General features: G+C 37.8%; 1 protein-coding gene across 6 annotated transcripts in view; it reads right to left on the reverse strand.

Annotated features, from left to right (window-relative positions):
* The window catches only part of NUBPL (NUBP iron-sulfur cluster assembly factor, mitochondrial), a 352,593-nt gene that overhangs the window by 292,561 nt on the left and 32,414 nt on the right, over nucleotides 1-27,618 (reverse strand). For all 6 annotated transcript variants that reach the window (XM_063645949.1, XM_063645948.1, XM_055291598.2 and 3 more), the window contains exon 4: nucleotides 21,083-21,173. In XM_063645949.1, coding sequence (XP_063502019.1) covers nucleotides 21,083-21,173 — 91 coding nt within the window. The remainder of the gene's footprint in view (nucleotides 1-21,082; nucleotides 21,174-27,618) is intronic.

Genomic DNA, 27,618 nt, shown 5'->3' on the forward strand with positions numbered 1-27,618 from the left:
TCTTAAAAGACATGCAAAGATACAAGAATGTTCAGAGAGGAAAGGGCATCCAGTACAAATTTTACAATTTCACTTCTCACCAGCTACTTCTCTAGTCCTTCCTTTCTGAAACCAAGGTCCTTTCTAATGAGAAATCAGATGCAAGAAAAGGAGTCACATGCATAATTGTTCTCTCAGAAGAACTTTATGCGGCTGTGTGAGACAAAGTGGTTCCACCAAAAAATACTAGTACCAGCAGAGGTTTACAATGCTCTACCTATTTACCTAGAAGAAAAGAAGGATTTAAAGAGAGAAGGTAAGTAAAGACTAGAAAGTGGAATGGGTCAAAACTCAAAACTTGAGCCATCAACCTGGACAGCCAAAAGGCAATAAAATACTGCTGTATCTAAAAGCGGAAATGAAGGAGGAAGTAGAAAATCTGAGAAAGGAGCAGAAAATAAGACTATGAAGAAAATCATGTTTTTGTAACGTTATGGCTTCTATTACTCTTAATATTAAAATTCCATTTATCTTCAGCATACTTTTCTCTTTTGTATCATCTTGGAACCCTACTATGCCCATCTCAGGCATCCTACCATCTAAAAGCTGAAAGCCATTCAGGCATATCTTTCCTTTAATCCAACCTATTTTTCAGTTTTAAAAAAATCCTCCTCTTTTCCAATTCATCCTTTCCACAATCAAAACTCTCATTTTCTCACGTAGACAGACTGCATTAGGAAAATCATCTGGCTCAAGTAGATCACATTGACAACTTCAGCTTTTCAGAAAATCTAAGTATTTTTTAAATAGAAACTATTAGCTCACTAGAATATAAATGGGAAAGAATGCATAAGGGATATTTTGGAGCAGGGGTGATACATCAGATTCTTTTCTACTCTGGGGCTAATTCACTGAGTACAGATATAAACTTGGTATCTCACTTCTAAAACTTGCCATCTTATATTAGAAAGTTTAACAGGATGTAATAAAAGGAAGGCTAGAAGCAAATAAGACATACTAGGACTTAAAGCAAAGATAATAAACACAGTTTACATACTGTTACTCCAGCAACCCATACACAACCATTTCCTGCCTCCAGCCTATTTTATATGTGCCTTGTCACCAGTAATTGATCATAGCATTCTTCCCTGCTAAAACCAGGTAGAGTCTGAGAATCTTTTCAACATTATGTCCCAGGTAGTCAGTTGGTATTTAAGATGAAAACTATACGTCATCTCCAAGTTGTCAGGCATCTGGGAGAGAAAAATTTTAAAGATGACAGAAAGAACCACTTATATTCAGTCCAAAAAAAAAAAAAAACAATAGTAGCAGTTACATCACATAGTCACAAAGCACTACATTTATTTTAGATACTTTAGATATTTTATTTCACTGAATCCTTACAACAGCCTTATGGGGCAAGAAATATCTCCATTTTACAGTTGGGGAAAGTCAAGGTTATCCTCAGCCTTCTCTCTGCTTATCTAATCCCCTTCTTCCATGGCAGCCTCCAAAACAGCTCTCCATAACTATTCCCTCTTCTAATCTCCTTTAGCATCTGACACTTAATAAATGTTATCCTCTATGATTATTTATCTTTTTATGCCTTTATCCTGCCTCACCATCTAAATACTATATTCCCCTTGATTAGTATAGAAAGTGCTCATAAACATGTTCATATAATGTCAAAAACAATTCTGTAAACAGCTAAAGAGTCCACAGTAAATAGCTATTAAAGGAGGCACAGTGGCTCACGCCTGTAATCCCAGCACTTTGGGAGGCCAAGCCAGGTGGATCACTTGAGGTCAGGAGTTTAAGACCGTCCTGGCCAACATGGCGAAACCCCGTCCCTACTAAAAATACAAAGATTAGCCGGCATGGTAGCGCGTGCCTGAAGTCCCAGCTACTCAGGAGGCTGAGGTGGGAGAATCACTTGAACCCCGAAGGTGGAGGCTGCAGTGAACTGAGATCATGCCACTGCACTCCAGCCTGGGTGATAGAGTGAGACTCCCTCTCAAAAAAAAAAAAAAAAAAAAAAAAAGCTATTAAAGAAAACTTCCATAACCTATATTTGATCATCAGGCATTTTTAGTGCAGTGAAATATTATTTATTATCATAAATTAGTCACTATCTGTGACCTTGGGCAAACTGCCTTCATATGGCAAATGAAGTCTTTATATGACATACTGCATATGGAATAGCTGAAAATCAGAAAATTAAACTAACCTGCCCAAAGTTAAAAAGCTAGCAACAGAAACATTAAGTATTTCAGTTAAGGCCTGTTTGTTCATAAGTGCCATATTCTTTTCACATACATATCCAAGAAGCAGGAGGTTTACAGTTACTCCAACATACATGAGATTAATAGATAACACACAATTGAAAGGTTAGCTAATATGAAAACAGGTTTCTTTCTATTGCTTAAAGATGCCCAGACAATTTCCCTGGAATGATTTAACAGTGTTCTGATATATCAAGTTACTCTGTAATTAATATGAATCATCTTTTAAACAGTAGTTGATTTTTTTTGTTTGTTCTGACATATCTTTTAGGTAGATTTCTGTTATTCTCAATCTTTCTGTTTACAGGGGACATTTCCAGCCTTATCAAATTCATATGATGTATAAGACTCTTTTTCTTCTATTAGTTCTGACTTCTAAAATTCTCAAGTTTTTGAAGTAGCAAATTCTCAAGTTTTTGAAGTAGCATTTTTAAGTAGCAATAGTAAGCTACAAGTACAAGGAATTCAAGAGCTGGAATTTAAAAACTCACTAGCAATACATACCCATGGGTAGTAAAAAAGAAGAGTGTTGAGCAGCAAGTTAGAAAAATATGAGTGACATACTGAGATAAGAAAAAGATATCTATAACAACGGCTAAACACAAAATTACACTTGTTATAGTTACCAAAATGCCTGCTAATGTGTGTATTATGAAGCAAGAAAAAACCTGTTTAAGGCTTTAACCTGTATTAAACATTTTAAAAAGACAAAATTATGACTGCCTGCATAAAAAGACCCAATGAAGAACAAAAATAGAATACAATAGAAAATAAATAGAGGTACAGCCAAAGACAAGACACTGGCTTCCGTGTGGCCTTTATAACATTGTGGCTTTAAGACTTATATAAACTGAATTTGTTTTGAAAGATAATATACTTACAAATACTTAGAGGCAAACTCTTTTCAATACATATTGTTGAGATAATAAAAGCCCTACTATATTACCCATTTAGTTACACTAGAGATTTGAAAGCTTATATGAATGGCCCATATATCAGAGTATACAGATAAGAAATCATAGTAAAGAAGTAATAAAAAGCACAGTCATCAATGACTGCCATACCACATTAAATTGGGGGCTGCCCACACAGGTAATAAAACTTCGGAAGTTGGGGGTCTGGTGATTTTGGTTACTGGCTACATTTGAAGTATTTCTAGAACAGTGACTACATTAAAGATTTCATTCTGTGTCGTTTAATATTTAGGCAATTATCAATTTATATAATAGCTGTACCGCTAAAAAAGACTGCATAAAAATTACATTTCTTTAAAAAGGAATTTGATTTTAAGGCTTACTACATAAGACAATTCTTTCTCCTCACTCACTCATTCAACATACTTATTGAGTGCCTTCTACAGGCATACTTTGTTTTATTTTGCTTTGCCTTACTGCACTTTGCAGTTATTGCATTTTTCACAAATCAAAGGTTTGTGGCAACCCTACATTGAGCAAGTCTATTGGTGCCATTTTTCCAATAGCATGTGCTCACTTCATTTCTATATGTCACATTTTGGCAATTCTGACAATATTTCACACTTTTTTATTATTATTATGTCTATCATGGCGATATTTGATGTTACTACTGTAATTGTTGTGGGGCACCATGAACTGCACCCACATAAGATGCAAACCTATTCAATATATGTTGTGTGTGTGTTCTGACTGCTCGACTGACCAGCCCATCCCCCATCTCTCTCTCTCTCCCCTCAGGCCTCCCTATTCCTTCAGACATAACAATATTGAAATTAGGCCAATTAATAATGCTATCATGGCTTCTAAGTGTTCAAGTGAAATAAAAAGTTATATGTTTCTCACTTTAAATGAAAAGATACACATGATTATGCCTGGTAAGGAAACTGTGTCAAAAACCAAGATAGGCCAAGAGCGAGGCCTCTTGAACCAAACAGCCAAGCTGTGAATGCAAAGGAAAAGCTCTTGTAAGAAACTAAAAGTGCTTCCCATGAACACATACATAAAAAGAAAGCAAAACAGCCTTACTGCTGAGACAGAGAAAGCTGTATTGGTCTGGATAGAAGATCAAACCAGCCACAACATTCTCTTAACCCAGAATGTAATCTAGAATATGGCCCTAACTCTCTTCAATTCTATTAAAGTTGAGAGAGGTGAGGAAGATACAGAAGAAAAGGTGGAAGGTAGCAGATATTGGTTCATGAGGTTTAAGAAAAAAAGCTGTCTCTATAACATAAAAGTAGAAGGTGAAGAAGCAAGTGCTGATGTAGAAGGTGCAGCAAGTTATCCAGAAGATCTAGCTAAGATAATGAAAGGAAGTAGCTAAACAACAGAACTTCAATGTAGATGAAATGGAAGAAGATACCAGGACTTTCACAGCTAGGGGGAAAAAAAGTCAACGCTTGGCTTCAAACAACAGGTTTACTCTCTTAATAGGGGCTAATGCAGCTGGTAACTTTAAGTTGAATCCAATATTCACTGATCATTTTGAAAATACAAGGGCTCTCAAAAATTATGCTAAATCTACTCTGCCTGTGCTCTATAAATGGAACAATAAAGCCTGGCTGACAGCACAGCATGGTTTACTAATATTTTAAGCCCACTGTTGAAAACTTTTTGTCACCCAGGCTAGAGTGCAGTAGCACCATCTTGGCTCACTGCAGCCTCAACCTCCTGGGTTCAAATGATCCTCCTGCCTCAGCACCCCAAGTAGCTGAGACTATAGGTGCTCTCTGCCATGCCTTGCTAATTTTTGTATTTTCAGTAGAGATGGGGTTTTGTTATGTTGCACAGGCTGGTCTCAAACTCCTGAACTCAGGTGATCCACCCGCGTCAGCCTCCCAAAGTGCTAGGATTACAGGTGTGAGCCACCATGCCCGGCCAATTCCTTTCAAAATATTACTGGTCATTGACAATGCACCTGGACACCCAAGAGCTCTGATGGAGATGTGCAAGCAGATGAATGTTGTCTTCACGACTGCCAACACAACATCCATTCTGCAGCCTGTGGATCAAGAAGTAATTTTGACTTTCAAGTCTTATTATTTCAGAAATACACTTCATAAGGCTAAAGCTGCCATAGATAGTGATTCCTCTAACAGATCTGTCAATTGAAAATTTCCTGGAAAGGATTCATTATTCTAGATGCCATTAAGAACATTCATGATTCATTGGAGGGGATCAAAGTATCAAAATGAACAGGAGTTATGAAGAAGTTGATTCCAACCCTCATGGATGACACTGAGACTAGAATTAGAAATGGAGCCTGAAGATGGGACTTAATTGCAGCAATCTCATGGTAAAACAAACAGATAAGGAGTTGTTTTTTATGATGAGCAAAGAAAGTACTTTCTTGAGATAGAATCTACTCTGTGAAGATGCTGTGAACTTTGTTGAAATGACAACAAAAAGTTTAGAATGTTATATAAACTTAGTTGATAAAGCAGTGACAGGGCTTGAGAGAATTGACTTCAATTTTGAAAGAAGTTCTACTGTGGGTAAATGTTATCAAACAGCATTACATGCTATAGAGAAATCATTCATGAAAAGAAGAGTCAATCAACGTTGCAAACATCATTTTTGTCCGAAGAAATTGCCATAGCTGGGCCAGGCGCGGTGGCTCACACCTGTAATCCCAGCACTTTGGGAGGCCGAGATGGGCAGATCACGAGGTCAGGAGATTGAGACCATCCTGGCTACCACTGTGAAACCCTATCTCTACTAAAAAATTGAAAAAAATTAGCTGGGTGTGGTGGCAGGTGCCTGTAGTCCCCGCTACTCTGGAGGCTGAGGCAGGAGAATGGCATGAACCCAGGAGGTGGAGCTTGCAGTGAGCTGAGATCATGCCACTGCACTCCAGCTTGGGTGACAGAGCCAGACTCCATCTCAAAAAAAAAAAAAAAAAAAAGTTAATTGTCATACCCAACCCAACATTCAACATCTACCACCCTGATCAGTCAGCAGCAATTCACATGCAGGCAAGACCATCCACAGGCAAAAAGATTACCATTCACTGAAGGCTAATGATCATTAGCATTTTTAAACAATAAAATACTTTTAATTAAGGTACATACATATTTTTAGACATAATGCTATTTCACACTTCATGGACTACAGTATAGTGTAAGCATAACTTTTATATGCAATGGGAAACCAAAAAATTCATGTGGCTTACTTTATTGAGACACTTGCTTTATTGTGGTGGTCTGGAACAAGACCTGCAACATCTCTGAGATATACCTGTATATACCAAGTATGAAGTTTGGTGTTAGTGCTATAGTAGCAAAGAAAAACAGACATAATATCTTTCCCCATGAAATATAAAGTCAATAGGAGAGACAGATAGTAACCACACAATTGTTGTGGGAAGTCAGGGACCCTGAACAGAGGAACCAGCTGGAGCCGCGGCAGAGGAACACAAACTGTGAAGATTTCATGGACATTTATCACTTCCCTAATAATACTGTTATAATTTCTTATGCCTGTCTTTACTTCAATCTCTAAACATAAATAGTGAAGATTTCCTGGGCATTTATCAGTTCCCAAATAATGCTCTTATAATTTCTTATGCCTGTCTTACTTTAATCTCTTAATCCTGTTATATTCATAAGCTGAGGAAGTACATCACCTCAGGACCACTATTGTACAAATTGATTGTAAAACATGTGTGTTTGAACAATACAAAATCAGTGCATCTTGAAAAAGAACAGAATAACGGCGATTTTCAGGGAACAAGGGAAGACAACCGTAAGGTCTGACTGCCTGCAGGGTCAGGCAGAATATAGCCATATTTTTCTTCTTGCAGAGAGCCTATAAACAGACATGCAAGTAGGAGAGATATCACTAAATTCTTTTCCTAGCAAAGAATATAATATTAAGATCCTAGGAAAAGAACTGCATTCCTTGGGGGAGGTCTATAAACGGCCGCTCTCGGGGTGTCTGTCTTATGCAGTTGAGATAAGGACTGAAATACGCCCTGGTCTCCTGCAGTACCCTCAGGCTCACTAGGGTGGGGAAAAACCCCACCCTGGTGAATTTAAGGTCAGACCATTCTCTGCTCTCAAACCCTGTTTTCTGTTGTTTAAGATGTTTATCAAGACAATACGTGCACAGCTGAACATAGACCCTCATCAGTAATTCTAATTTTGCCCTTTGCCTTGTGATCTTTGCTTTTGTCCTTGCCCTGTTTCCTCAGAAGCATGTGATCTTTGTTCTCTTTTTGCCCTTTGAAGCATGTGATCTTTGTGACCTACTTCTGGTTAGTACACCGCCCCCCCCTTTTTGAAGTCCTTAATAAAAACCTGCTGGTTTTGCGGCTCAGGTGGGCATCACCATCCTACTGATACGTGATGTCACCCCTAGAGGCCCAGCTTTAAAATTCCTCTCTTTGTACTCTTTCTCTTTATTTCTCAGACCAGCCAACAATTAGGGAAAATAGAAAGAACCTACATTAAAATATTGGGAGTGGGTTCTCCCGATACACAATCACTAGATAAATGTAAATTTGTAACCAAAACTAGTGCTATGAAGGAAATTATAGGATTTGGCCTTGTCACAGGTCTTTGGTACAAAGGAAAACCTCTCCATAATTTAAAAACGCAACTCGCAAACTTGATGGTTTTATAAATTTTGGTTTTTATATATTGATGTCTTTAAAATCAGGGCACGCATATTAGAAATGTTATTACTTTAGATAAATGCCATCATTTAAAGAAAAAGCAACTTTATTTTTAATCATTTTTAATTGACAAAATTTATATATATTTATGCTATACAAAGCAATGTTCTCAAATATGTATACACTATGGAATGATTCAATCAAGCTTATTAATATAAGCTTGTCAATTTTTTGTGGTGAGAACACTTAAAATGTATTCTCTTAGCAATTTTCAAGTGCACAATGCATTATTATTAACTATAGTCCCCATGCTGTACAATGGCTCTCCTCAACTTATTTCTCCTATGTAACTGAAACTTGTGTCCTTTGGCCAATATCTCCCCATTCTCCCATTTGTAACCCCTGGTAACCACCATTCAACTCTCTAATTCTCTGAGTTCCACTTTTTTTAGATTCCACACGTAAGTGAGATCACATGATACTTGTCTTTCTATGCCTGGCTATTTCATTAAGCTTAATGTCTTCCAGCTTTACTCACATAGTTGCAAATGACAGAACTTCCTTCCTTTATGAGGCTGAGTAGTATATATATGATATATTCTGTACATATATCACATTTTCTTTATCCATTCATTCAACCACATTTTCTTTATCCATTCATTCATTGATGGACACTTAGTGATGTTGAGCATTTTTTCATGCACCTATGGGTCATTTGCATGTCTTCTTTTGAGAAATGTCTATTCAGATCCTTTGCAGATTTTTCTTTTTTGAGACGGAGTCTTGCTCTGTCACCCAGGCTGGAGTGCAGTGGCACTATCTCAGCCTCCTGAGTAGCTGGGATTACAGACATGTGCCACCCTGCCTGGCTAATTTTGTATTTTTAGTAGAGACGGGGTTTCACCATGTTAAAAAAATGTCATTCATGCTAAAACATCTAAGTTAAAATTTGAGAAGTAATTTCACATTTCAAAAAATATCCAAAGATCTGGGCAGAATGTGGTGGCTCACTCCTGTAATGCCAGCACCTTGGGAGGCCAAGAAGTGTGGATCACTGGAGGCCAGTCGGCTGAGGCACAAGAATCGCTTGAACCCAGGTGGCAGAGGTTGCAGTGAGCTGAGATCCTGCCACTGCACTCTAGCATGGGCAACATAGCAAGACTCTGTCTCAAAAAAAAAAATCCAAACACGTGGAATAGTATCTGCTATAGTTTAGATACTGGCCTCTCCAAATCTCATGTTGAAATGTGATCCCCATTGTTAGAGGTAGGGCTTAATGAGAGGTGTTTGGGTTGTGGGACAGATCCCTCACGAACGGCTTGGTGCTATCCTCATGATAATGAGTGAGCTCTATCTCTATTAGTTCCTATGAGTGCTGGTTGTTAAAAAAGAGCCTGGCACCTTGCTGCCTTCCTTGATTCCACTCTCATGATGTGATCTCTGCATGTACTAGTTTCCCTTCCTTTACCATGAGTAGACGCAGCCTAAGGCTTTCACTAGATACCCAGTCTTCCAGCCAGAAAAATCATGAGCCAAATACACCTTTTTTCTTTATATATTGTCCAGCCTCAGTAATTCTTCTACAGCAACTTAAATGGACTAAGACAGTGTTGATAATTTAAAGCCGCTTTTAAACACAGACATTTTAATTACATTTCTCCTTCTAAGAAGTAGCTAATAGACATTAACTATGAAGACAGTATTTTTTCAATGAAAGCTATTCCTGGGGCCGGGTGTGGTGGCTCACGCCTGTAATCCCAACACTTTGGGAGGCCGAGGTGGGTGGATCACGAGGTCAGGAGATTGAGACCATCCTGGCTAACACTGTGAAACCCCGTCTCTACTAAAAATACAAAAAATTAGCCGGGCATAGTGGCGGGCACCTGTAGTCCCAGCTACTCAGGAGGCTGAGGCAGGAGAATGGCGTGAACCTGGGAGGCGGAGCTTGCAGTGAGCCGAGACTGTGCCACTGCACTCCAGCCTGGGCGACAGAGCGAGACTCTGTCTCAAAAAAAAAAGAAAGAAAGAAAGAAAGAAAGAAAGAAAGAAAGAAAGAAAGAAAGCCAGCCAGCCATTCCCAAAAGAAGCTTATTTATTTAGGCTCTATCTTTACACACATATGCAATTACTTGAACTTACATCAATACAAACTACTTCATGTCCTACCAACTTTCTCTGTATATATGGCTAATATTTTTGACAACATGATTATCCCTGAAAAAGTGAATCTTGGGAGGCCGAGGTGGGCGGATCACCTGAGGTCGGGAGTTTGTGACCAGCCTGACCAGCATGGCAAAACCCCATCTCTACTAAAAATACAAAATTAGGGTGGCACATGTCTGTAATCCCAGCTACTCAGCAGGCTGAGGCAGGAGAATCATGGCAAAACCCCATCTCTACTAAAAATACAAAATTAGGGTGGCACATGTCTGTAATCCCAGCTACTCAGCAGGCTGAGGCAGGAGAATCACCTGAACCTGAGAGGCAGAGGTTGCAGTGAGCGGAGATCGCGTCATTGCACTCCAGCCTGGGCAATAAGAGCAAAACTCCATCTCAAAACAAAAAAAAAGTGAATTTTTAATTTGAATCTCCTAAAAGCAAAGAGCTAAGGGTGTTAAAGTCTAATGGAGGATACTATACAAATATTTAAAAGAGTATTTGCTCCTTCTTGACAACACAAAATGTATACTTAACATTTTTTAAAAATAACTTCAGCAGTCTCAACAGCATGTGCATAATACCTTATCTCCTCATATTTTTAATTTCTGAAATGTCAACTTAGGTGAGACTTTGTTATACAAAAATGGTTACTTGTATCGAATATTTAAAGTTGTATGTTTTTAAACTTTTTGCAAACCATAAAAGTTAAAAGTTCAAAACTCTAAAAGTGTAAAACTTAAAAGTTCATTTCACAAATCTTGTTGTGTATATCATTTATAATTTTACTAGAAAAATAAAAACAATTACTTTCACATTTTATCTTCATGTTCAATCAATTCGTTACAGATTAAATTCCCCTAAACAATTATCTTCAATTATAAACCAGTGAAATTAAGTTGCCTAAAACATTTAAAACTAAATTTACAAATCAAATAAATCTGATTTTCTCAAACCTTTCAAATGAGCGACAGGGTAGCCTTGCAAATCAAACAACCAAAATACATAAGCAACTCTTGTAAATTTAATAAGCCAAACTAATAAGTGGAATAAATCCAATTATCTTAAAGGTTCTAACACCGTTTAGAAACTTAACCAAATTATTTTACATCTTTCATATTAAAATCCTCCTAAGTATCGTGTAACAGTGAAGTTAAAGAAAAAACTTGCAGCCAGGAGCATTGGCTCATGCCTGTAAGTAATCCCAGCACTTTGGGAGGCCGAGGCAGGCAGATCTTGTCTCAGCCCAAAATCTCCTTAAGCTGATAAGCAACTTCAGCAAAGTCTCAGGATACAAAATCAATGTACAAAAATCACAAGCATTCTTATACACCAATAACAGACAAACAGAGAGCCAAATCATGAGTGAACTCCCATTCACAATTGCTTCAAAGAGAATAAAATACCTAGGAATCCAACTTACAAGGGATGTGAAGGACCTCTTCAAGGAGAACTACAAACCACTGCTCAATGAAATAAAAGAGGATACAAACAAATGGAAAAATATTCCATGCTCATGGGTAGGAAGAATCAATATCGTGAAAATGGCCATACTGCCCAAGGAAATTTATAGATTCAATGCCATCTCCATCAAGCTATCAATGACTTTCTTCACAGAATTGGAAAAAACTACTTTAAAGTTCATATGGAATGAAAAAAGAGCCCGCATCGCCAAGTCAATCCTAAGCCAAAAGAACAAAGCTGGAGGCATCACACTATCTGACTTCAAACTATACAAGGCTACAGTAACCAAAACAGCATGATACTGGTACCAAAACAGAGATATAGATCAATGGAACAGAACAGAGCCCTCAGAAATAATGCCACCTATCTACAACCATCTGATCTTTGACAAACCTGACAAAAACAAGCAATGGGGAAAGGATTCCCTATTTAATAAATGGTCCTGGGAAAACTGGCTAGCCATATGTAGAAAGCTGAAACTGGATCCCTTCCTTACACCTTATACAAAAATTAATTCAAGATGGATTAAAGACTTACATGTTAGACCTAAAACCATAAAAACCCTAGAAGAAAACCTAGGCAATACCATTCAGGACATAGGCATGGGCAAGGACTTCATGTCTAAAACACCAAAAGCAATGGCAACAAAAGCCAAAATTGACAAATGGGATCTCATTAAACTAAAGAGCTTCTGCACAGCAAAAGAAACTACCATCAGAGTGAACAGGCAACCTACAGAATGGGAGAAAATTTTCGCAATCTACTCATCTGACAAAGGGTTAATATCCAGAACCTACAATGAACTCAAACAAATTTACAAGAAAAAAACAAACAACCCCATCAAAAAGTGGGCGAAGGATATGAACAGACACTTCTCAAAAGAAGACATTTATGCAGCCAAAAAACACATGAAAAAATGCTCATCATCACTGGCCATCAGAGAAATGCAAATCAAAACCACACTGAGATATCATCTCACACCAGTTAGAATGGCCATCATTAAAAAGTCAGGAAACAACAGGTGCTGGAGAGGATGTGGAGAAATAGGAACACTTTTACACTGTTGGTGGGACTGTAAACTAGTTCAACCATTGTGGAAGTCAGTGTGGCGATTCCTCAGGGATCTAGAACTAGAAATACCATTTGACCCAGGGATCCCACTAGTGGGCATGTACCCAAAGGATTATAAATCATGCTGCTATAAAGACACATGCACACATATGTTTACTGCGGCACTATTCACAATAGCAAAGACTTGGAACCAACCCAAATGTCCAACAACGATAGACTGGATTAAGAAAATGTGGCACATATACACCATGGAATACTATGTAGCCATAAAAAATGATGAGTTCATGTCCTTTGTAGGGACATGGATGAAACTGGAAACCATCATTCTCAGTAAACTATCGCAAGGACAGAAAACCAAACACCGCATGTTCTCACTCATAGGTGGGAACTGAACAATGAGAACACATGGACACAGGAAGGGGAACATCACACTCCGGGGACTGTTGTGGGGTGGGGGGAGGGGGGAAGGATAGCATTAGGAGATATACCTAATGCTAAATGACCAGTTAATGGGTGCAGCACACCAACATGGCACATGTATACATATGTAACAAACCTGCACATTGTGCACATGTACCCTAAAACTTAAAGTATAATAATAATAAAATTTTTTTAAAAAGACAGATAAAAGAAAAAAAAAAGAAATCGAGACCATCCTGGCCAACATGGTGAAACCCCATCTCTACTAAAAATAAAAAAATTAGCCAGGTGTAGAGGTGGGCACCTGTAATCCCAGCTACTGGGGAGGCTGAGGCAGGAGAATCGCTTGAACCTGGGAGGCAGAGGTTGCAGTGAGCCAAGATAGCACCACTGCACTCCAGCCTGGCGAAAACGCGAGACTCTGTCTCAAAACAAAAACAAGACTTCTATCCTGAGGACTTTGCAGAATAGAACTAACATATCAATAGTGAATGGACTGCCTCACTCATGTGAAAGAGTAATAAACTATCTTGTTTAACCTACTATTTCATTGGGTTTTCCTTCACTCACAACCAAACGTGATCATAGTTAATGTATAGTCTATGTTTAATTTGAATTAAATATTTCAAGTTAAAATAACAAAGCTAACAGGACAGATTCTCTGATATGTCTCAAAGGTTTCAAAACACCTTTAACAACAAATACACAAAGTCTAGATTTCTACTTAGGATAAGAGTAGATTACACACCATAGTTATAATGTTACAAAATCTTTTTTTCCCCTGCATACTTACTATTACGAGTGAGTTTTGTACCTTCAGGTGATTACCTACTGCTCATCAATGTCTTTTTCTTTATCTTTCTTTCTTTCTTTTTTTTTGAGACAGTCTCACTCTGTCACCCAGGCTGGAGTGCAGTGGTATGATCTCAGCTCACTGCAACCTCTGCCTCCTGGGTTCAAGTGAGTCTCCTGCCTCAGCCTCCAAAGTGGCTGGGACTACAGGGACCCGCCACCATGCCCAGCTAATTTTTGTATGTTTAGTAGAGACAGGGTTTCACCATGTTGGCCAGGCTGGTCTCCAACTCCTGACCTCAGGTGATCCGCCTGCCTCAGCCTCCCAAAGTGCTGGGATTACAAGAGTGAGCCACTACGCTCAGCCTATGTCCTTTTCTTTCTGATGAAGTATTCCCTTTAACATCTCCTGTAGTTCAAGTCTGGTGTTAAAAATCCCTCAGCTTTTGTTTGTCTGGGAAAGTCTTTATTTCTTCTTGATTCTTGAAGGATATTTTCACCAGATATACTATTTTAGGGTAAAAGTGTTTTCCATCAGCACTTTAAATATGTCATGCCATTCTCTCTTGGCCTGTAAGGTTTCCACTGAAAAGTCTGCTGCCAGAGGTACTGGAGCTTCACTGTATGTCATTTATTTCTTTTCTCTTGCTGCTTTTAGGATTATTTCTTTATCCTTGATCTTTGGGAGTTTGATTATTAAATGCCTTTGGATAGTTTTCTTTGGGTTAAATCTGTTTTGTGTTTTATAACCTTATTGTACTTTTGGATACTGGTATCTTTCTCCAGGTTTTGGAAGTGATCTGTTATTATCCTTTGAACGAACTTTCTACCTCTAGCTCTTTCTCTTCCTTCTTAAGGCCAATAACCCTTAGATTTACCCTTTTGAGACTATCTCCTAGATCCTGTTGTTGTGCTTCATTGTTTTTCATTCTTTTTTCTTTTGTCTCCTCTGACTATATATTTTCAAATAGTCTGTCTTCAAGTTCACTAATTCTTTCTTCTGCTTGATCAATTCTATTAAAAGACTGATGCATTCTTCAGCATGCCAACTTCATTTTTCAGCTCAAGAATTTCAGCTTGAATCTTTTAATTATTTCAATCTCTTTGTTAAATTTATCTGACAGAATTCTGAATTCTTTCTATGTGGTATCTTGACTTTCTTTGAGTTTCCTCACACAGCTATTTTGAATTCTTTGTCTGAAAGGTCACATACCAGGACTGGTCCCTGGTGTATTTTTTTTGTTGTTGTTGTTGAGACAGTCTCACTCTGTCACCCAGGATGGAGTGCAGTGGCACGATCTCGGCTCACTGCAACCTCCACCTCCCAGGTTCAAGCAATTTTCCTGCCTCAGCCTCCGAGTAGCTGGGACTACAGGCATACACCGCCACGCCCAGCTAATTTTTTTTGTATTTTAGTAGAGACGGGGTTTCACCATGTTGCCCAGGCTGGTCTTGAACTCCTGAGCTCAGGCAATCTGCCTGCCTCGGCCTCACGAAGTACTAGGATTACAGGCGTGAGCCACCGTGCCCAGCCAGCTAGTTAAGTTTCTAAACTGAAAATTAGAGAAGGTTAATAGCCAAGTTTCCCAATGAAACATCACTATTCTCTTTTCTTCCAGTTCTGTAATGATTGCCCCTTTAAAGAACAAGATAAAGTGATGTCAGCAAGAGAGTTGACTAAGCCCCTGGTGCTCATCCTCCTCACAAAGACAGCCAGAACAACAAATAAATAACTACATTTGGATACACCAACTCCACAACCCCATCCCGGCAACCAGGATCAGCTGGGAATCAGGAGGAATTTTTCCCTACAGTGAAGAGGTAAGCAAGAATATTCCAACAACCCCCATCAAAACCTTGGACGACTACAGACCTCCAGCTGAAGGAGCCGCCTGCAGTCCACATATCTGTGATACCCCAAAGAGCAGCCAACAATATGCCCTGCCTTCTGTGGCCCGTGAGGCTACTGTACTAGTCGTCTTAAAATTGGAGGTATCTAGTAAGTATCCCCAGAACCACCCTAACCTGGTGGGCTAACATCCACAAGCCGTGCAGCAAATAGCTGTTAGAGCCTTTGGGAACTCCATGCTTTGGACAGGAATGTGATCTTGCATGTTAACAACTTCAGCAACACCCCTAGATCTCTTCTCTGGAAGGAAACAACAGAGTGACTTAAGGAATAACTAGAGCTCATTCTCATTCTTTAAGCACTTAAGTTACCTTTAAGAAACCTCAGTTCCAGGCCAGGTGTGGTGGCTCAGCCCTGTAATCGCAGCATTTTGGGTGGCCAAAGCAGGAGGATTGCTTGAGTCCAGGAGTTCAAGACCAGCCTGGGCAACATAGTGAGACCCCAGCTCTACAAAAAATTAAAAATTAGCCAGTATGGTGGCACACGCCTATAGTCCCGGCTACTCGGGAGGCTGAGGAGGGACGATCACTTGAGCCTGGGAGTTTGAGGCTGCATTGAGTTATGATGGCACCACTTTACTCCAGCCTGGGCAACAGAGTGATACTCTATCTCAAAAAAAAAAAAAAAAAGAAAAGAAAAAGGAAGATGAAGGAGGAAGAAGAAGAAGAAGGGAGGAGGAGAAGGGAGGAGGGAGGAAGAAGGAGAAGGGAGGACGAGAGGGGGAAAAGGGAGAAGAGGAGGAGGGAGAAGACAGGACAAGAGGAGGAGGGAGAAGGGAGGAGACGAGGAAGGAGAAGGGAGGAGGAAGAGGAGGAGGAAGAGAAGGAGGAGAAAGGAAAAGAAGAAGAAGAAGGAGGAGAAGGAGAAGGAGGAAGGAAGGAAGAAGAAGAAGAAAGAAGAAAGAAGCAGAAAAAGAAGATCTTAGTCCCTTCTTTGTAGTTTTTATCAGAGATTATAAAAGGTCATTTGCCCAAGCTGATTTTCCACACTTCTCTGTCTCATAAGCCTACATACACATTAATTCCTAAACTTGAAAAAAGTTTACTAACTTCAAACAAATAGAGCAGAAAGCTGTGCCATGAGCGCAAAATTACTATCCCACAATAGAAAAGACAAGTGGATCCTACTCAAAATCACTAATAAACACGGTGTCATCCTCAATAAAATACTTGACATATCCATTTTAGTAAACTCTCTCCACAGGTCTTGAAATTTTCCTACTTTATTAGCTCATTACATTTAAAGACTCTTCAGTAAAACTAAGTAGTAATAAATTCACCAGTATTCTGAAAGTGATTTTTCATCACAAAACTATGAAACAAAGCAGATATTTCTACTAATATCTACTAAGAGAGAGATGTGTTGTCTCTCTTGTGCAACAGCCATTTAATATTCATTTGCCATTTCAATTGAAAACCTACAATAATTTCTAGGACTATAATTTGGCTATACTATAATATGAAATCTGAATTTGACACTATTTGGAAAGTTAAAATGAAGGAAAAAGTTGGCATTTGTTCTTTTTTTAAAAAAGGTTATATTCATGCTTAGATGCTGGTTTCTCCAAGGACGCTTAGGTTTTATTCTAAATCCCACTAGCTTCCCAAAGTAACTGATCATCTTCAGTCATTATAATGTCAGCCTGTTGATGTTCTTGCATAATGCCCTTTCTACAAACTGGCTAGATTTTCCATTACCATAATTTTGCATGATAACATAGAAAAATCACTATTGTCATTTTAAGCTGACAGAAACATTCTCAGCCAAAGACACTCAAAACTATTACAAACTTAAAATCTTCAATTACTGAATTCACTTTTTTAAAATCGAACAGAAACTTTCTCTTGGTAATGAAGGCTAAAATGTCTTAAATGCAAAACGTGTTGTTTTTCTACAATTCCCCCCACCCTCCCAAAAAAAGGTATGGAGAGAATGTGGATAAACGTATGATCTGCCAACCCTAACATATCAGTTTAAATGACCAAATTGTCAAAAACTACGTTGCCATACATCTATTTAAATAACAAGGAGAAAGGCAATTCTGAAGTCTCACTGCTTGCAAGGCTGTCCAGCTTAGTCTAAGAACAGAGGAACACCTATAAAGGTGGGATTCAATTCACTGGTCTATCCCCCCAAAACCTGAACTGCTGAAAACAAGTCTTTCATAGTTTCTCTTTATTGTTAATTAGGTAATTTTGTATTGTATTGTGTTTTCTGTAATAGAGAGCAGAATAGGATAAATTAACATGAAAAATGTAGAAATGTCAGAATGACAAGAATTAGTAGAATGGTGGCAGGTTTTTCTAAGATTCAAAAATAATTTATAAGTTGCATTTTTAAGATTCCACATTCTTTTAAGTGAATGCCTTAATCATTCAGTTTATTTCTTGGGGGACTTAAGATCAGCCTGTCAACAGAGAAAGTGGTTTTTTTATTTTTCAGCCTTTCCAAGATTTCCGGTACCTCATCTTTACCCAAAAGCCTATTTACTGGCAGCCAATTTGCAAACATCAAATTTAAGATTATAGCTTCAGTAAAATGAGAAGAAAGAAATTAAAGTTCACTTCGAGTATTTATGTTGGCATATACCAAGCAGACTACTTAAGAATGACACTGAGGGCTCTATTTTGCCATTCCTCATGTTCTGCATGTACGAGTTTTCATATTACTTTAATCAAGAGACAAACATAATGAATCTATCATTTAAAGTATGCAAATTCATTACTCCTTCTTTGTGAAAGCTTGACACCTTGGCTCATGTCATATATTTGCAAACTAAGTATGTATTCTACTAAAAAGTTAAGACAAAAGAAACCAGAATAGCAGCTTTTTAAGTTTATGTTTCATAGAACAAGAAAATAATTAAGTGGGTACTTGCAATGTACTACTGCTAGGGTCAATGTTAACATCACTAAAATCTTTAAGTTTTCTTCAAAATGTTAGGGAGAATCTTCACTGTCTCATAAAGAATTATCCAAAACTTAACATTATAATTGGCTCCAACACCACAAACAAAAGCCTCTTAAATGGTAAGCAATGCTGAATTAACTTTTAATGACAACAAAAATAATACTTCTATTACCTACAGAGATAATCCAATAAATATACAGCAGTAAATATAGTCATTTTCTCTAGAACAGTGGAAAATAAAAAGCCCAATAAGAAATAAAAAGAAATTATTCAATTTTATACTCATAATTACAAATCAATAAACCAATTTCCCATAAAACCATTATTTTAAAAAAATTATCATTTTTCCAATTCCTTCTTTTTTTTTTTTTTTTTTGTGACAAGATCTTGCTTTGTCATCCAGGCTGGAGTACAGTGGCACAGTCATGGGTCACTGCAGCCTTGACTTCCTGGGCTCAAGTGATCCTCTTACCACAGTCCCCTGAGTATCAGGGACTACAGGTGTGAGCCACCATGCCCAGCTAATTTTTTTATTTTTGTCTCACTATGTTGCCCAGGCTGGTCTTGAACTCCTGGACTCAAGCAGTCCTCCCACCTCAGTCTCCCAAAGTGCTGGGATTACAGCCATGTGAGCCACTAAGCCAAGCCAATTCATTTTTTGATAGTAACATTTCCTTGTTCTTAAAGCTTTTGATAGCTTTATTTTTTAAATGCAATAACAGCAGTAAATATTAAAGAGCTATTTAAAAATTACTTCTTTCTAGTAAAGAGGCTAGAGAAAGAAAATAATGTTTTGGGAGTTTTTTTAACACTTTAAAACAAATCTGACCCAGAAATCTGATTAAAGAAAATAATTTTCATCTCTTCTAAACACAAATATACTTCCTATTCAAATAATCCCATATATCCACACATTTAATATAAAGAGACAATAATGATGATCTAGCATTTTTGATCACTTACTATGTGCCAGGAACTCTACTAAATGCATTATATTAATCCTCACAGTAGTTGTAACTATTTTACATATGGGGGTCTGAGGCACAAAGAGATTAAAACAATTTACTCAAGCCACATAGCTAGTAAATGGATGGGGCTGAGAATCAAACCCAGGCAGTTCAGTATCATGTCTGATTTCTTTTTATATATATACTTTTTATTTTTTTATTTTATTGAAATTCAGTGCTCTACATGTTCAGAGAAACTTCTGTAGTAGCAAATTATAGAAATGATTCCTCAAAGTACAGTCTTCCACGTCTGCTTTCTGAATCACTATACAGCAGGTCCTCCAATAAAATTGTTTTCTTTCAATATCATTTTGTAGTAACATTAATAAAGAAAAAAATCAATTTCCAGCCATGACCACAGTCTTGTGTGGAGTTTGCATGTTCTCCCCAGGTCTGCATGGGTATTCTCCGGGTACTCTGGTTTCCTTCCACATCCCAAAGCTATGCACATTAGATGAATTGGAGTGTCTATATTGTCCCAGTCTGAATGAGTATGGGTGTGTGAGTGTACCCTGCAATGGAATGGCTTCCTGTCCAGGGTTGATTCCTGCCTTGTGCCTTTAGCTGCCAGCATAGCTCCAGGCACCCCCCACCCTGAACCAGAATAAGTGGGTTGGAAGATGAATGAATGCATACAAATGATTGCCAAATAAAAATTAGTGGGCCAGGTGTAGTGGCTCACACCTATAATCCCAACACTTTGGGAGGGTGAGGTGGGTGGATCACCTGAGGTCAGGAGTTCAAGACCAGCCCGACCAACACAGCGAAACCCCATCTTAACTAAAAATACAAAAATTAGCTGGGCGTGGTGGCACGCACCTGTAGTCCCAGCTACTTGGGAGGCTGAGGCAGGAGAATCACTTGAACCCAGGAGGCGGAGGTTGCAGTGAGCCAAGATCACACCACTGCATTCCAGCCTGGGCAGCAGGGTGGGACTCCGTCTCAAAAAAAAAAAAAAAGAAAAAAAACTAGTAAAGTATATGGTAATCATACAAATGCACAATAAACGATGCAGTAAGAAAATGCTCAGTGATCTGCCATATTGGTTACTCTCAAATTGCATGATGGTAGGAGATGCTCCTTACAATTTTCACTTCGCAAACACCTATTCCTTGATTTAACCCACCACCACTATGACTGCTTTCACTCACTGATTCACTAAAAATTGTGTAAATAATTATATTGTTTTTATTAATCTTTCTTAAATGTACTTATAGCCCAAATTTATTTCTTTGTTTAATATTACAAGTGTTTTGAGTCTTTATTTAGAAGTTTGGTGACGTTCTTGTGACCAGAAATATGCCATAGGAACTTAACTCGTTTATATCAATTAACATATCTATTCACTTAAAGTCACAGTTTCCAAGAATCTACTAACTTAAGTGAGGACTTACACTACATTGTGTATAAAATATACATTGCATCTAGCATAATGTCTGACACCCAGTAAGTACTAATAAAAGTGCAACTATTATGATAATATTTATCCCTTCTTTACTTACTCTGTGATAATTCTGGATTTCCTTTCAGATTCATCATCTTTGGAATTGAAGGTCCATACACATCCACATCTAGCAAACCAATGGCCTTGGACTATAAAAAAATAAATAAAAATATAAAACAAAACAAAAACACTTTACCATAAGATTGTTCCCACTCTTCTCAAAGGTGAAGCATATAACAGAAAATAAAATTGGCAAAATATTACAAATCATAACCTAAACTTCCAAAGCAACAGTTAAGTAAAAGAGCATAAATTGCTTAGGGTCAATACTTTATATGATTTACTAATATTGCCTAGATAACTGACTAGAGAAATCCACCCTCTATGCTTTACATATTGTAGTTCAGGTCTCCCATATAGTCTCAAGCAGACTTAAGACCTTTTTGATCTGAACATGAGTTTGAGAACAAATTACATGCAAACAGTTTTAAAATAATGATTTGTGATGGCAAGCAAAACCCCAGAAAGACACAATATTAACTTTTGGAAAGCCTGTCTAACACACCAAAGAAGACAAAATAAAAAAAGATCATGGAAACAGGGCCATAATAAAGCAAGTGAGAAATTCTGATGTAGATCTGGCATAAATGAGATGGAAGCACTAACAAGGATACTGGCACACCTAACACAGAGACAACCTCTTATATGCAAGTTACAATTAAATACAAAACGTCTTCTAGAGGATTCAGAAACAACTAAAACTGTTTTCTTTGATGATGCATCCAGCTGCTGAAGGACAGGATACCCTGTCTGGGCTCTTCGCTGCTGTCAATTAATCAGCAGCTTCGCCAAGGAAAGGAAAAAAAATTCGCTATTAAAAAAATGTCTCTTTTTTTTCTTCTTCCCCTCTCTTCTTTCTCCTTTGATAGACAAAATCAATCTGTTATTGGTTTTCGTCATCTACAAGTAAACAGAACGCTAACACGATATGTCTTAGAGCTGTTTCATCAAGTCTTACAACTTTCCTACTACTCTCTTCATATCCTGCAGAATAAAACCCGTAACGCCTCGACAAAATTTTTTGAAAAACTGAAGCAATAACTCATCTTCGATGTTACCTACATATTTCTAGACAAAAAAAAAAAAAAAACTTTTTAAATTTTGTTATCTGGTTCCTATGAATATACAAAATAAAGTAAATCTAACATTTGTGTTTCCAACTTTATACCGACTAAAACTGCAGTTTAAATATACATATATATATATATATATATATATATATATATATATATCTGTATGACTCAGTGTCCTCAGAGGAAAAAATGGGATTAATATCTGCCTCTATGAAAATCTCAGCTTTATGTAAAATAAATGAGAAAAATAGGAAGGATACTTGATTTTTAATAGAATGGTGGTATATAAAATTTAAGCTTAATGCATTTAGGTATCAGATTTAAGAAGGGAGGAACAGTCAATGAGAAATTTGACCAATTTAACTATTTTTTAAACCACAAACAGAAGAATTTAGCTAAATTAAAACAATTAAATTTACTATGGATGACAAGATTTTCAAATGAGGGGACCTAAATCTAGAAATATGGCTAATTGTTACTTCTATTATATAAAGTTCTGCTAATGCTATAACCATCATCCTAGAATTTTATCTCTTTTCTGTATTTTTATAACACCTACAAAAACTAAAAACTACCACCAAATAATAATAAATACCAATAAAAACAAAAGCTATTTTAAGATTCTCTTTCCTTGTTCTCTTATTCATATCAATGCTGGTTTTACAATAACATGAAGGGGGTGTAGGTCCTAAGTTTCAAATTGATCTTCTAACAACACCTGTCAAGTAAAATAACAGCTTTTTAAGTTTATATTTCCATGAAACAAGAACATAACTAAGTGTTCTAACTAATACAAGATTGCTAGAGTCAATTTTATCATCACTAGATTTTCAAGTTTCCTTCAAAATGCTAGGAAAGATCTATCATCTATCCTGCTTCTAGAAGAATACCAAGCTTGCCTAAAGATGAACTCTTGGCACAACGGTCCAAAAAAACTGAAGATCTCTCCTAACATTTGCTACGGTAAGAGTAGATTTTACATACGCCTAGATGGCTCTAATATACATTATGTAAAAATTAAGGAGGGGGGGGAAATTACAAGATTTTTGAATTCTTCTGCTTTCTAGAGAATAGAAATAACACTAACTGACAATATTCTACGTACTAGGCTCTCTACATACTCTAAGAGACTGACCTAAATTTAGTACCAATGCTTGCATATATCAAAAAGGAAACAAAGGGAAGAAAATATAAAGATCAGGAGGAAAAGAGAAAGAGAGGAAAGAGAGAGAGAGGAGCAAAGGGATTAAGGACGGAGGAAGAACAGGATAAAGGGACATTAGACAGCAAAGTTATATTAAGATGCCGGATACACTAGGCCTCCACTGCCAGCCCTATGGACAAATCAGAACCTATAAAAACATACCATCTTAAATCACCCAGACACCAACGCTTTCCCTGATTGCATCTCCCCATTGCTTGAATTCCTTCTGGGTGCCAGGCACTTAGCTAAGCATTTTATTTACATTTTTTCACTTATCCTCACAGCAACACTGCAAGGTGGTATTATCCATACTCATGAATCAGAAAGCCAGAAACTTACACTCAAAATGACCATTTAAAGTATTCTTTCTTAAAATGTAGTAGAATGGGAAATTAAACATGAAAATACTAACCTCATAAACCTCCAGCAGAACTTTAACAGGATCTAACTCCAAAAACTTAGATATGGAGCACACTTATTCTTAAAGGGCTAACAGTAAATATTTCAGACGTTGAGGATCATATGATCTCTATGGTAACTACTCAACATTACCATTGTAGCATCAAGGCAGCCATAAACAATATGTAAATAAATTAACATGGCTGTGTTCCAATAAAACTTCACAAAAAATGGCAGGATTTGGTCCACGTGTCATAGTTAGTCAACATACAATTTAGAGAGTAAAGTTTTTCATGATGAAGCTATTCAATCATTCAACAATGTAATTTTGTTAGCACCAAGAGCACGCAGGCCAGTCATCTCAGTGTCAGAGGAGCTATCTCAGTAAAGATTTACTCTCTCATCCTTAATTGGCTAGATTTTAAAAATTAAAAAGCACACTTTTTCAGACTATTTTACTGGAACTAAATTAGGATGTCTTGCTTAGATTTTATTTATCATGAATAAAATCTGTGTCCAGGCCGGGCGCAGTGGCTCACGCCTGTAATCCCAGCACTTTGGGCCAAGGTGGGCGGATCACGAGGTCAAGAGATCAACACCATCCTGGCTAACATGGTGAAACCTCGTCTCTACTAAAAATACAAAAAATTAGCTGGGCTTGGTGGCAGGCACCTGTGGTCCCAGCTACTCATGAGGCTGAGGCAGGAGAATGGCATGAATCCAGGAGGCGGAGCTTGCAGTGGGCCAAGATTGCGCCACTGCACTCCAGCCTGGGCGACAGAGTGAGACTCCGTCTTAAAAAAAAAAAAAAATCAGTGTCCATTAACAGAAACACCAAAGCATACATTAATTAAAGCATATTATACTTAGAATTGGCACAGCTACCAGGACAGTACAGTTACCATTGCTATAAAAATAAATTTAAACAGATTTTCAAGTCTAGAATTCAATAATGTTCAAAAGGTGCCAAATAAACTTCATCTGTTTTTCATAATTTACTCCATTATTTTTAAATAGGCTCCTATTTTAAGTATATAAATAGTCTTTCACTTTAAACTTCCAGTTTTATACTGTTAGAAAAATAAATGAGCAAGGTAAAAGCCTATAAATAAATGTATGCAGCTGAGTGTCTAGCCAGCTAAGTTTTATGAATCCTTTCCAACTTGCTCCATTTAGGATTTTCTTCAATTTCAGTCAGATTCAAAGGAATATTTGCTACAAAAGCTGCCGAATACACAACAGATAAAAAAAATTACTATTAGCAAAAATAACTATAAACTTACTATTGTAAAGTGTGATTGTCATCTTTAACGTCACCATAAACTTAACCTAATGTTGGTATCTAACAATATACTCTTTTCTGACTCTCCCACAGATCTCAAAATCTAGCAGATGACATAAAACAAGATAGATCAAACCCCAAGATAACAATTAGCTTTTTGGATTTGTTTATAATTTATAACACCCTGTGGAAGTTGTAAAAGGTGGCAGAATTATTCAAGAGTGATTAGACTGTTTCATTACTACTGCACGCAAGCTGCAATTTGAGAGCCTACACGTCCTATTTTTGTGTGTTGGATTTCAAAGACACGAACCACAGTTTTGATACTGCTTTGTTCTTCCAACACAATTTATACTAAATAAGATTGTAAAGCTTCATGACATGTTCCTTTATCCATGTCTTCTGCTAATAGAACCCATCAAAACAACATCTTAGAACGTTCCCACCCAATTATTTCTAAATAAGACCTGCCTAAAAGTTGTACTTCTACAGAAGTACCCAGCTAAGACTCCCATGATTCCCTGTATATTATATTCAGTTTAATCTAGGACTGGCAGTTGGTGTTTATTCAATTTAGAAATTATTCAAGCCTCTTCTTTCTTCTCTTTCTGCCTAGCTTTATGTCAAGCTGCCAATCATAAGAATTTCTATCTCTTAGTACAGAAAAATACATGTTTCCAAATTCTATTAGCTAAGATTAAATAAGAATCTGATTGTCAGAAGAGCTAATGGTTAACAAGGTGATAAGAGAACAATTTCCTGCTGTTTATCAAAGGACTGTCTAAATCTTCAAGTTCAATCAGGAAAAAAGAGAAACGAGCAGCATAAAAGAAAAAAAAATCACCTGGCTAATTGGAACACAACCTGAGAGGAGCTCATGAAAAGTACAGAAGAATCTCAAATGATAAAATATTAATAACTGCTCTCAAAAGAGGTACAAAATAGAAATGGAAGATAAATGGCAGATTTCTTTTTGTTTGTTTTTTCAGATGGTCTTGCTCTGTCACCCATGCTAGAGTGCAGCAGGGCAATAGAGGCCTTGACCTCCCTGTCTCAAGCAACAATCCTCCCACCTCAGTGTCTTGAGTAACTAGGACTACAGGCACTGGCCACCATGCCTAGCTAATTTTTTTTCATTTTTTGTAGGGACAAGATTTCACCACGTTGCCCCAGCTGGTCTCAAACTCTGGGGCTCAAGTGATCCTCCTGCCTCGACCTCCCAAATTGCTGGGATTACAGGTGTAAGCCACCACACCTGGCCAATAATCAATTTCAAATTAAAAACCCTATTTTAGAGTAGGAAGAAACCTAAGAGATCATCTTAGTCTTCTAATTTTTAATGATAAAGAAACTAAGGCCCAGAGATAATGCCATTCCTGGGCCTAGGATCCCAAGTCTCTCTGCAATGCATCATGAAGCCTAACCACTAATCAACAATCACCAGCCACTTACCATATCTCTTTCACCTCATCTCCTACTCTCCCCTTTTTTAATCTACTCCATACATATTACCGTCCTGCAGCTTCTTAAACACACAAGGAACACCCCAGACTTAGGAGTTTTGCAGTTGCTATTCCTTCAGCCAGAAATCCTATTCCCCCAAGTATCCACCTGGTCTCTTACTCACTTCCTTTAAGTCTTGATTTAAACATAACCATATAGTAAGGCATACACTGGTCAGTCTATCTAAAATTGCAACTCCCTGACCACAACACTACACATTTCCTATTCCCCATCGTGCTTTTTCTTTCTTCTTAGTATCTATATTAGTATTCAACATATTATATACAGTTGTCTCTAGGTATCTGCAGGGCATTGGTTCCAGGACACCTCCGCCCCCATACCAAAACCCTCAGACTTTTCTTTTTTTTTTTTTTTTTTTTTTTTTTTTGCGACGGAAGCTCGCTCTGTCGCCCAGGCTGGAGTGCAGTGGCGCAATCTCCGCTCACTGCAAGCTCCGCCTCCCGGGTTCACGCCATTCTCCTGCCTCAGCCTCCCGAGTAACCGGGACTACAGGCGCCCGCCAGCACACCCGGCTAATTTTTGTATTTTTAGTAGAGACGGGGTTTCACCGTGTTAGCCAGGATGGTCTCGATCTCCTGACCTTGTGATCCGCCCGCCTCGTCCTCCCAAAGTGCTGGGATTACAGGCTTGAGCCACCGCTCCCGGCCAATCCTCAGACTCTTATGTAAAATGGCATAGTATTTGCATATAACCTGTACACATCCTCCCGTATACTTTAAATCATCTCTAGATTACTTATAATATCAAATACAATATAAATTTATGTAAATTGTTATTATACTGTATTTTTATTTGTATTACTTTTTATTGTTGTATTGTTCTTTTTATTGGGTTTTTTTTTTTTTTTTTTTGAGACGGAGTCTTGCTCTGTCGCCCAGGCTGGAGTGCAGTGGCACAATCTCGGCTCACTGCAAGCTCCGCCTCCCGGGTTCACGCCATTCTCCTGCCTCAGCCTCTCCGAGTAGCTGGGACCACAGGCGCCCGCCACCACGCCCGGCTAATTTTTTTTTGTATTTTTTAGTAGAGACGGGGTTTCACCGTGGTCTCGATCT

The sequence above is a fragment of the Symphalangus syndactylus genome, chromosome 9, assembly GCF_028878055.3.
Source record: "Symphalangus syndactylus isolate Jambi chromosome 9, NHGRI_mSymSyn1-v2.1_pri, whole genome shotgun sequence".
Classification (NCBI taxonomy): Eukaryota; Metazoa; Chordata; class Mammalia; order Primates; family Hylobatidae; genus Symphalangus; species Symphalangus syndactylus.